The sequence below is a fragment of the Magnolia sinica genome, chromosome 10 (assembly GCF_029962835.1).
Source record: "Magnolia sinica isolate HGM2019 chromosome 10, MsV1, whole genome shotgun sequence".
NCBI lineage: Eukaryota > Viridiplantae > Streptophyta > Magnoliopsida > Magnoliales > Magnoliaceae > Magnolia > Magnolia sinica.
Window position 1 is genome coordinate 39,146,420 of NC_080582.1, and position 12,068 is coordinate 39,158,487.

At 40.2% G+C, this 12,068-nt stretch overlaps 1 protein-coding gene across 1 annotated transcript in view; it reads right to left on the bottom strand.

Moving 5' to 3' along the window:
- The window catches only part of LOC131258317 (uncharacterized), a 55,130-nt gene extending 44,311 nt beyond the window's left edge, over positions 1-10,819 (bottom strand). The window contains exons 1-2 of the mRNA XM_058259556.1: positions 10,350-10,819; positions 7,452-7,608 (exon numbers count right to left, since the gene is read on the bottom strand). Of these exons, the coding sequence (XP_058115539.1) occupies positions 7,452-7,608; positions 10,350-10,529 (337 nt within the window). The 5' untranslated portion in view covers positions 10,530-10,819. The remainder of the gene's footprint in view (positions 1-7,451; positions 7,609-10,349) is intronic.
- Positions 10,820-12,068: the final 1,249 nt, after the last annotated feature.

Here is a 12,068-nt window from a genome sequence, read left to right on the forward strand (position 1 = left end):
TGGTCAAAGGATCAAATTTTGGCCGAATAAATGGATTTTGGACATGCCCCTTGCCCGATGCCTTCCCTAATCTTGCTAGGATCTCCTCAAACCTTTCCTCTTCCGTTTCTGATTGCTTTTTCTCCTCTAGGATCGGGAGCTTGGTTCTGTCCATGCAATGAGCCTTCACTGACTCTGAATATAAAGACATCCTAGATCAGCTTCGTCTCCTTCAAGGGATTCAGCCTTCTCCTCTTTTGGAAGACAACATCTCCTGGTCCTTGAGTGCATCTGGAGTTTTCGCAACTAAATCCTTCTTCACTTCCATCTCTGGCCCTTCTTTGAATCAAACTATGGACTACCCTTCCTCCTTTTGGCACTCTCAGGCGCCTCCGAAGGTTGTTGCTTTTGTTTGGCTACTGGTTGGACGAAGAGTGCTCACCTTTGACAATCTGCAAAGGCGGGGGATGGACCTCCCCAACATTTGCTCTCTTAGCAGAGACATTTAATCCATGTTCCACTCTTCCTTCATTGCGGTTTTACTGATGACCACCCCCCCCCCTGCTGACAAGGGCACTAAGTTAGTTTGGTGCCTAATAGGCTTGATAACTTTTTTGGGAATTTGGTGTGAGAGGAATTCGCATTGCTTTCAGAATGTTTCTCCCTTCTCAACCTCCTTGATCCCAAGACTTACAAACATTTTCCCATTTCATAAGGTGAAATTTGTGTTTTCCTTCCACCCCTTTCCACGCCCGCCTTATTTTTTCTAATTTAACCAAAATTGTTTTCAGACATTTAAAATATGACATAAAATACACCGGAAGATCAGACATTGTCGCCTTGATAAGAGTTAAATCTTCCTCACAAAGGTAAATGCCTACTCCATTGAAATAGCTTGCTTTCGAATCTTTCTATTACTTTATCCCAAAGGTGCTTGGCTGGCTTTCTAAAAGGATAGGGGGAGATCGAGATATGAAGTCAGAAAAGATACTGACTTACCACAGGAAATACCCGCAAATATCCCCACCTCCTCCCTTGAAATACCAACCCCAAAAAAGTACACTTCTACTAATATTTACCTCAAGACTACTTTGAACCATACTATAATCAATCACAAATTGTCTAAAAGCCTCTCATCCGCTTCACACAAAAGAAGGGTATCATCTACACTCTAAAGATGGGTTATTTGAAGCTCAAAATTATCGACCCAAAATCCTTTTACAAGGCCCACCGCAACTCCTCTATCTATCATTCTACTGAAAGCCTCCATCACTACCACAAATAAATTGGGATAACGAATCCTTGTCGAAGCCCTCTAGAAGCGAGAGAGAAAAAAAAAAAAAAACTTTTCGTAGAACCATTTACCAATATCGAGAATTTAACCGAACTCATGCACGTGCAAATCTAGGCTCGCCACTTTTCACAGCAACCCAAACACCCTAGCATATAATCAAGGAAATCCTAGTCCATATGATCATATGCTTTTTTAACATCCAGTTTGCAAACAATTCCTTTTAATCCTTTCATATTACATAAGTCAATGCATTTGTTTGCCACCAAAGCGCTATCCACTATTTGCCTTCCTGCCAAAAAAGCCCCTTGAGAGCTGGAAAAAACTTCCCCAATAGCCTCTCGAAATCTTGTTGCCAAAACTTTCACCAAAATCTTGAATGGGCTTCGCAAAAGACTGATCGACCTAAAATCCTTTAAGCTTTCCGCCCCTCCTTTTATTTATTTTTTATTTTTATTTTTATTTTTGGAATTAGCGCAACAAATTTCGCACATAATTCTAAAGCTAAGAAACCTTGCTCATAAAATCCATTTATAAACTCGATGACATCACATTTTACTAACTCCCAAATTTTCTAAAAGAACATTATTGGAAAACCATCTAGCCCAGGTGCTTTCTCACTTCCCAATTCGGAAGCTGCCTTCTTTATTTCCTCTTCTATAAATGCTTTTTCTAAACCCTCCACCGCTACTTTTGATATAGTATCAAACAGTAAATTATCGAGAAGGGGTCTTTTCCGAACAACCTTAGACAACAACTTCTTATAAAATTTCACAATTGAATCACACTTTTGCTTTTCCTTCAAACCTTTCCCCCTCCACCATCACTGTACTGATTTTGTCAACTCTTGCTCGAGCACTTGCCATAGCATGGAAAATTTTGGTATTTTTGTCACCCTCTTTTTAACCACAAGGCTCTAGACCGCTGCCACCATTTTATCTCTTCTTCCCTCAGTCTAGCATTATACTTGGCGCCATAAACTTCCCTCCATGCTCTATCTTCACGTTCCTCTTCCTTAATATCAAGTGCTTGTATCTCATGTAATAATTTCAATGACTTGTCTTCTCGATTTCCCCATAGTTCTTTTTTCCATATGTTAGTTTTGACTTTTAACAACTTTAATTTCTGAAATAGAACCAAACTTGTCCTTGAACTGAAAATGACAACCACCATTCTTGAACCTTCTCTACAAATCCTTCCGCTTCAAGTCAAACAACCTCAAACCTAAACAAACGCGACCCCCAATCCTCCTCATCCAAATCCAGTAATATCGAACAATGATCTGAAATTGAACTTGGAAAACCTCTTTGCTTTACTAAAGGGAACTTCTCAACCCAATATGAAGATAATAAGAAACGGTCCAATTTTGACTTCATAGCTCTAGCCTACCCATTAGACCACATGAACTTCACCTCACCCAAAAGCAAATCAACCATTTCTTTATGATCCATTTTGAAAAACTCCTCATACTGTGTAATCTTACCCCTGTTGATTTCTCAAAATGTAAATCTCACGACATTAAAGTTCCCACCACCCCCCCAAATGATAGTGACCATTTATTCCTACTTGTATCCAATTCACCGAGAATGATGATCTTAAACTTGGTCTATTCGGCCCATACACCACTATGAATACCCATCGAAATCCTAATGATACATATGTTAACAGTAAAGAAAGAGAAAATTAACCTTTAAAAGTTATCCTCTTTACCATCTACTTTCCAAATTATTAAAATGCCCCCTAGTGAACCATCAGCATCCAACGACTCCCACCTTTTCGATTTCCCCCACTAACAAATCTACAATCCCCTTGTCTACCACATGCAATTTAGTCTCTTGAAACACAGCCATCTACACTTTACTTTTTCTACCCATATCCTTAACCTACAATCATTTTTGCAAACACCACAAACCTCGCACATTCCAATTATCTTCATTTTAAATTTCCTTATCCCTTTCAAACCCTAATTAAACTGTTTGCAGTTACCACCCCTCACTCAAAGACCCATGTTCCAAACACAGCATCTCCCTATGTTGAACAAGGCCCTCACCATTCTGATCCAAAGTTATATGTTGCCTACCCCTTTCTTCAACAAACTCAAATAAAGCCACATAATCCTCGAGCCTATCACCAAACATAACCCCTAGTAACCGTGCCATCTCACTTGTAACCATTTTTATGCGCTTCATTCCTTGCACCATTGAAACCTTATGACCCTTATCTAGTTGAGGGATTCGCACCATACCTGTCATCTCGTCTGGAAGCTCTGGAATCAACTCCCTAGAAATTTAGTTTCTTAATTGACCATTCTCTACCAACTATTGAAAATCCTACCCTTGACAAACCTCTACCAAAAGTTGAACCTCCTACACCTCCCACCACTTTGGCGATTGCATCCATTTTCCTCAAGCTGGCTTGTATGCTCCTCCACAACCCAAATAGTTTCGCATGGTTGCCGCACCCCTTCCTCTCTAACATTTGTTAAATGGGCTTGCTCGTCTTGCTGAGCTACAAGGATCTGGCATTCCTCTCTACAAACTTGGGGATTTTCCATCTCAAATCGTGTCACCGTGTTATCCAAGATCAAAACCATCGAGTGTCCTTCTACAGCTAACCCTGGTGCTTGCCCAGAATTCTCCAACAGAATAATAGAGAATGAGGTGTCAAGAACCTTATTAGAGAGGCGCGCACACATGTGGCCACTTAAACTTAAGGCCCAAGGTATTCCATAACGATAAGGGTGGCCATAATGGCCACCGCCGTTACCTTTACGATATGGGTCGTAATGGCTATTACAACCCTCATAACAGCCATTATGGTCTCGTTTTTTCATTGAAAGAAAAAAGCCAAAAAACATGTATTTGTCCTGTAACGTTGGAAAAATCTAAAAAACTTGTATTAGTGTTGTAACAAACCATTACAAGGTTGTTATGGACTTTACATGGGGCGTAACGGGCTTTTAGCGGAGATTACATGTCATTTTTTCATAACGGTTGTGACGACCGTTACGACCCTGTAACATGTAACGGTTACCATTGTTACCTTTATGTGACAACCTTTATGAACCCATAACGACCTTTACGGCACACCATGTTAAGGCCACATGTGTGAAAGCCACATCTTCCGTCATGCGCTTCTTTTTCTCCACACGACCCCTAAAAAATATCTCATATCTTTCTTTTAAGATATCTTCTAACATAACCCCCACTCATATGACATCAACAACACAGTTGTCTCTTTCTCTCTAAATTGCATTTAAAGGGTGGCACGCTCGAGGACCACGTGACACAGCCTCGATCTCATCTGCACCAGCCACCCCTTTCTTTTCATTTAAGGGATCCACTACCGTCTCCCTCCAACCACCATTGCCAAGTGGCGTTGGATCTACAGCTATCTCCTCCTCCTAACCAATAACATCACGCAACACCTATTGCTCTCATATTTTGGTGAATTGCCAGAGCATTCTACCTGTGCTCCCTCGACAGAAGACTGGTCCACCATTACCGAGATCTTCATTTGCGGTACTATTTTTGGATCCACCATCTCTCCTTGGCAAAGTCTCACTAGAATCTTGACCTTACCTACTCCAATCGGGATGGTCTCTATGATCATTAGAAATTTTTTTCTTTCTTATCAAAATCCTCACATAACGTAGCTCCCGGCAATCTTCTGATAACGGGTCAATCGAAACCACCTCCCCAAAGCATTGACTAATTTCCAAAAACATGTCGTTAAACCAGAATTCCAAGGAGATACCCCATGCACTGTATCATCCGGTATAAATTGCACACTTTGAAAAAACTATCAACCTCCAGTTGAGAACAAAAAGAAATATATACATTTTCTTTCAGGAATTTTACAATTGTCTCCTGCATCAATTCAACATTTATCATTTAACCAATCCCCAACTTCTTCCATAGCTCTTGATTTCATTAGAGCTACAAAACAAAACTGAAAAGATTTCAAGGAGGTTTCGAACGCCTTTTCATGAACTATCATTTCCGAACCCTCATCCAAATCCACCCACCAAACCCATTTAGTTGGTTGATCTGAGTATTCGTTTTTCTCTACACTTCTACTAATCCTGTCACTTGAATAACCTTCCACCGCCTCTTTATAAGATTTCGATTGCTTCACCCCATGAGACTCCGATACCCCCTTCAGGTACGATGACGATCCCACTCTCCTCTCTTTGTCCATACTAATATTTCTTTCAATAGGTTTCTTGTTTTCCTTCCATCTATCACCCTCCTTATTTTTTTCTCTAAGGGCCATATTTTGCTTTCTAGACAACAAGCTTCTATCCCCCAAAACTTTCTCCATTTAACAATTTCACAACCCTTACCACCCCCTCCTCTAAACTCATCCGAACAAACGTAAATTTGTGATGAGCCGAAGAATTACAAACTCGTGGGATGATTGTTTCCATCAACTTCCTTGCTCGACCAAACACCCTTTCAAAGTTTACAGGAAGCCACCCATTCGAAAATCCCTCCACAAACAGCATCGGGAATCTAACAAGTCTTTTGAAACCATCAACCCCTTCTTAGAATCATTCTTTCTATTCTTCACCAGTTCCCAATCTCCCTAATTCTCATATTCCATCCCCTCTCTTGTTCCCTTTTCACATACCTCAATCGACTTGAAGCCATCACTGTTGCCAACTGCCTCTCCGTCTCAATCACCACTTCCTGATTCTCCAACTATGCTCCACGATTTTTTTCACCACTCCTGTCTCTCCATTTTTTCACCACTCCTATGGAGTTAGAAGTTTTTCAGAGCCATTCATTTATTATACAAATAATGGCCTACCTAACCAGTGGATCAAACTGATTCTTCGACCAGGGCATCCACGTAGTGGTGCCATTCTGATGGATGGTTTGGATCTTAAACCTATCGTGCCATGCTAGCAAATATGTGGCGTGTAGATGAGCTTTATGGCATATGCATGTGGGCTTGGCAAAGCTCTTGAGACTGTATATGGACTGTGGTTGGGGGTACAAAAGGAAAACTATGCTGCAGTTTGAAGCCTGATGTGAGTAGGAGTTGCCAATTGGAAGATGGAGGCAGAAGATAGATTCCATTCAGGAATCGAGGATTGGATTATGGCTGCAGGTAATGTTTAATGTAAAAGAGTAGGTGTTAGAATTTTGGCGGTTAATAGGGTTGGAGTTGGAATTTTTGGGAAGGTATAGTTCGGCTTTTGGATAATGGGCAAATATGAGGAATAAAAGAAAACCCAATATTCAAGTTCCCAAGAGGTGCTCTAATACCAGAATTGACACACTATTGAGTTGAAATTGAGCCCAAACTAAGAGATTCTTGAATCTGTAAGAAGATAACAGCGTTGTGGCACAAGAACTTCCTTGAAACACCACATCATATATATATATATATAAAGATATCTAGGGCCCCAAATGGCACTGAAGAAGTTTTTCCAACAGCCTTCTAGCAGTAAATTACCCGAAAGGAGATGAAGAATGGAAATTCTAGAATTAAAAAAGAAATTCAAGAACTAAAAAATATCTCAAAATCTTTCTTGGATCAAGGATTTTCATGCTTAGAGTCATGCATATGGCCGTGTATATATATAAACTTCCCAAACTCTTTCATATTTCAAGTAAAACACTACTTGTCAGGCTTCCGGTTGTAAAGACACTAAGATGATTAAATGTGTGGCCCTGCAACTAGGTGGACCCACATTTGGAGTAAACACTCAACTGATGGGGCCTATGGGCCCACAGGTAAACTGACCACAAAAAAAAAAAAAAAAAAAAAAGCCTTCCAGTTGTCCTGTAAGCCACACAAACCGATCAGACCATTATTTGGACCATTGTTCACAGCCCCCCCCCCTGTACTCTGTATTGGCAATCATGTAGAGTCCAATTTTCACAGAACAGTCTTAATTCTTTAGCTGCACCAAAGCACCCTGACTTCCCGTGTTTGAATAGCATTATGCACAGAGCACCCTGGTATGATTTAATACAAGCCCCCATGCGATAATTCCACCCATACTAGCCAGTATAGGCTTCCGAACAAACTGTCATCAAAGTTCTGTTTTAGAAAGCCCAGTGGGGACTGGGGAGGATTTCCCAACTGCCCCAAGAACTTGAGCCACTCAAACTTGCCAAAAGCCAGTTAGATCTAAACATGATGATGAAAATGATAATGATCTGCGTACCTTGTGATGACAGTTGAACATCTGCTCCCATTCTCAGATCAGAATTGCTGTCAGCAGAATCTAAGTTTTTCTCTCCAGACCCTAAGCAAAGTTCATTCAAACTCTTGATGGCAGAATCCAAATCGTTGCCGCATGCTTCAAGTGCTCTCTCAAGAAGCTGAAATAAACATTAATATTGATTAATTAGTTAGAAGTGCATAAGGAAGATAACAACTTGCATTCATTGAAGCAGAACTGTCAGATGTGATTTCATCATCAGTAGACAAAATACGTTAATGTGTAAGAAACCATTCAGAGTGCAATCAATAATTCAATTTTGCAGTTAATTTTACAAATTTGAACATGGTAACCTTCAAATAGTTCAATTAAGCCCTTTAGAAAGTAATAATCCAACATGACAGTCAAGAGACCACTTTAACATATTTATTTTTTGAATGAAGTTATAGTTAGCAATTGAAAGGGAAACCTTTCAAGGAGAGCAGAGATTTCCCAAAATAGGTATCAGCTCTCTGCACCAATGTTAGCCACCGAATCAACTTCCTAATTAGCATATCTCAAAGTACATGGAAAAGGTTATGTTTTAAGACGCCCACTAACACTCTAGTTTCACCAATAATGCAAGCTAAGTCCCACGGCTCCAGTTCATGACTCTTTCCCTTATTTTCTTTGCAGGATCAACTCCAATCAAAGCCATCCTTGGAACAAATCATTCTGAAGCTTCGATTCAATAAGTAAAGCATGTGATTCAACCACATTAGAATATTTATGGCCAATAGGGCCCTGAATGATTCACATTAGAATATTTACGGCCAATAGGACCCTGAATGAGTAAAACATGTGGTCCAACCTCATTAGAATAATTATGACCAATAGGACCCTGAATAAACACGAAAGCCTAAGGAACATAAATTGCCAATAATACAACTAAATATATGCTAGCCAATCCTTCAAGGAAAAGAAGGCTTCCCTTGTAGTTTTCCATTTTAATAGGAAAAAAAAAATTTATAATGGTGGGCTGCCTCCCCTATTGCCAAGATTTCTTTTGCCATGCATGGGTGATTTCTCAAACAACAAATGCATTCACCAATTCAAGGGACCCACCACCAATTTTTATCTCATGTTGCCTATGAAGTCAGAGGTTGTAAAGGAAAACTCATCCTCACAAATGGTATCTAGTGGACTTGTAATGGCAGCAGTAATTATAATAGGTTTTTGTGTTTTATGGTGAGATTATTGATGTGCTGTCCTATTTGGTAGTCCATGACTTGACATGCTCGTACCAAAATCATTGATAACCTTGCCAAGGTTGGTAATCACCAGTATCCTTCCCATTGGTTGGTTAAAATCAACCAAAAGTTTGTCATTTTCTATTGGAGATGGGAGTTGTATTCACTTTTGGGACGATCCTTGGTGTGGAGATAGGCCTATGGAATTTGTTTTTCCTTCCTTGGCAAGATTAGCTCCCATGAAGAATATGCTTGTATCCTCTTGTTTCTCCAATGATCACATGAATGGTTACTTGGTTATTTAAATTGAATGTGGAGATGTTGTAATAATGGTACTTAGCGACTTAACCCAACCAAAAAAAAAAAAAAAACGGAATCTTGCCACGAGGGTGGGGTTCCAGGGCGGCATAGGGGCATGACAGTCTGTGGGAGCAATTAGTGTGGCAATCAAAAAGGGATGTCATTGAATGGGCTAATGAGATCAAAGATGTAAATGTTGATTATCTATCATTTATGTTTGGGCTGTAATTTGGGTTGCATTTTGGATCACAATTTGGGTCATATTTGTTTTATGATCTGATTGTAATCTGGGGTATCTCTTGAGGTGTATTTTTGTTGCTTTGACATTGTTGGGCAGCTTTTTCATAAAATTATAATCATTGTTCTTCAAAAAAACTGAGGTATGTAACCACATCCTGCTTAGTCCTTAACCAATAAAGGTGAGTTCAATTCTTGAATTATGTCATCCCAAACCAGAGGATGCATTGTACAAGCAGGCTGACGGTCTAGTGGTCCAGACCACCGATTCGATGGGGGGCTCCCTTGATGGGGATGCCCCAAAAATTTCCCAGGTCAGAAGGTCCAACCCATCTAATGTTCAACCTTTATTTTATTGAATGTGGGCAGCTGCTGCATTTTTGCATGAACCGCCAGTGGCTGGGCCCATTGGATAGGTGGTAGGGATCAGTGAACCACGTGTAATGCAAACTAGCACATGTCATCTCTCTTTTCTTTCTTTTTTGGTACATATCATCATGTCAGGATCAAATGATTCTTTTTTTAAGAGGCTATAAGATGGAATGTTTACAACAATATGAAGGGCAGGCAGAAGCATTGCATTTCCAATGTTTCTGCTGAACAAGGTAATAATAATAATAACATCTTTTATATGGAGGATTTGCTTTTTTATTGGAATGTTTTATTATCAGAAAAATAAATAAATAAATAATAGGTCCCTGACTGAGAAAAACGAAATTGTATGATCCTAATGCACCAAGACATGAATAGCATCATCAGGTCCTATTTGCCACATGTGGGGCCATCCTCAAGTGATCCAGAGAGTTGGTGTCATGGGCCCAATAGAGATGGCAGATGCTCCTTAAATCTTCCAAATTAAAATAACATAGACATACAATATGTGTCTTTTTTCCCCAACCATTGTTGCATCGTTATTCTGAACCATCTATCTATGGGAAACAGATACAAGGGTTAGAATCATCAAAATTAGGAAATTTTTGGGTGATCATACATACACTAATGAGAGTCATCATATCAACAGTTTGATTGACGTGACGATGGGACCCATTCACATAGGGAGGTTAAAATTCTCTTGAATTTAAATAAATAAATCAATTAAAAAAAAAAAAAAAAAAAAAAAAAAAAAGAGGGGAACCTGTTTGTCCATGTCGGGGAAGATGGACCTGAGATGAGAGATGGCAGAAGAGGTGGTATCAATGGATAAACGGAGGGGAGAAGCAGAGGGAGAGCAGCGGAGCCTCTTGGAAGAAACCGATTGAGGTGGCGAGTGAACGTCTTCGAAGAAGGATCTCTTTCCGCACACTATGGCAGACATGGTTTCCGGTCCTCTTCTTTGGTAGTGGTGGTGGTGGTGGCGCAGACTATCTCTACACGCCCTCCTCCTCCTCCTCCTCCTTTACCTATTCTTCTTTTATATATTGTTGTCCATGCACCGAGTCTGCTTTTTTTACAAGGAAAAACCACTTTCTTCTAGTTTTCTTCCTCTTCGTCAATCTCTTTTTTTCCTGTTTTTTTTTTCTTCTTCCTTGCCTCGTTTCTTGCTTTCTATCCCTTGCGGGGAAGAGGGAAGATCCCTTGCTATTGCTCCGCGGCTTTATTATTTGTTGCTTCGTTGGGGGGTTTTTATTTTGAGGACATACTTTCATGATGCTCGGCTGCGGATCATGCTTGATGCGCAAGTATTCAGAAGTTGTAAACGTGGCGTATATCAACTCGGATATAACCGGCTAGCCCGCTGTCTCCAGGTCACAAAACCCACAATCAGACCGACGCGGATTGGCTGGTTGGTGAAAAAGCTGTGTGGCCCCACCACGATGTATGTGTTTTATCCACGCCTTCCATCCGTTTTTTTGACAGCTCATTTAAGGCACGAAGACAAATATGATCCAAAAGCTCAAGTTAACTGCAACAAGGAAAACCATGTGAATTGAACTTCCGGGGGCCACATAAGTTTTGGACCAGGCTAGGCTGATTTTTATGCCTTCCCTTCGTACAGGGTTACGTGACTTCATAAACACTTTCACATGTTGGATCGTGTTGGCGAGGAATCTTGACACGCAATACAGGTGTCAGATTTGCAGGCATGTAAAAACGATTTGGGTTGATTCAAACGAAACCACTAACCCATTGCATTGAGATAGCATGGAGCTTAGTCAAGAGTTCAACATTGCATTGAGATAGCATGGAGCTTAGTCAAGAGTTCAATTGACCGTATATTTAACTTATCGCCGAGTGCGATGTCAAAATATACGTGGAGGTTGAATATACCATGCAATGAGTTCTTTTTGTCTTTGAAATCAAATACTTTTGAAAGTTCAGCAATTAACCTGGGTGAGCGAAAAAAAGTCGAAAGATGGATGTGGAGAAAGCAAGTACTTGCCACTAACTTGGAATCACTAACCTAGCTGAAAGCAACAGAGTGCTTCACATAGGACTGAGTAATGCTAGAATTATAGCCTACTATTAGCCCAACATATGGGCGTAGGTGGACGATTCTTGGAGCCATGGTCTTCATTCAAATCCTGCACATGGGCGCACATGGAAGGGAATTACAACTATTGGGTATCACTAAGTAGGTCTGACGTGATTGCAGGGATGGGGAAAACTACTCCTAAGTTAAGGTTTCAACAGCTGTTGAGTGATGAAGAGAACTAAACCAAATGTCCTAGAGGACTAGATAAACAATGTTGTGCTATAGTTGATCTATTTGAGTTTGTTTGATTGATCATGGGTCATTTTCATGCCTTATTCTGCTATTTCTAGAACAATTAATGCAGTCATATCATTCTTAAATACTGCGAACTGTAAAGTTAGTAGTTACCTCCATCATATCGTGCTTGCCCTTTGTTGAATG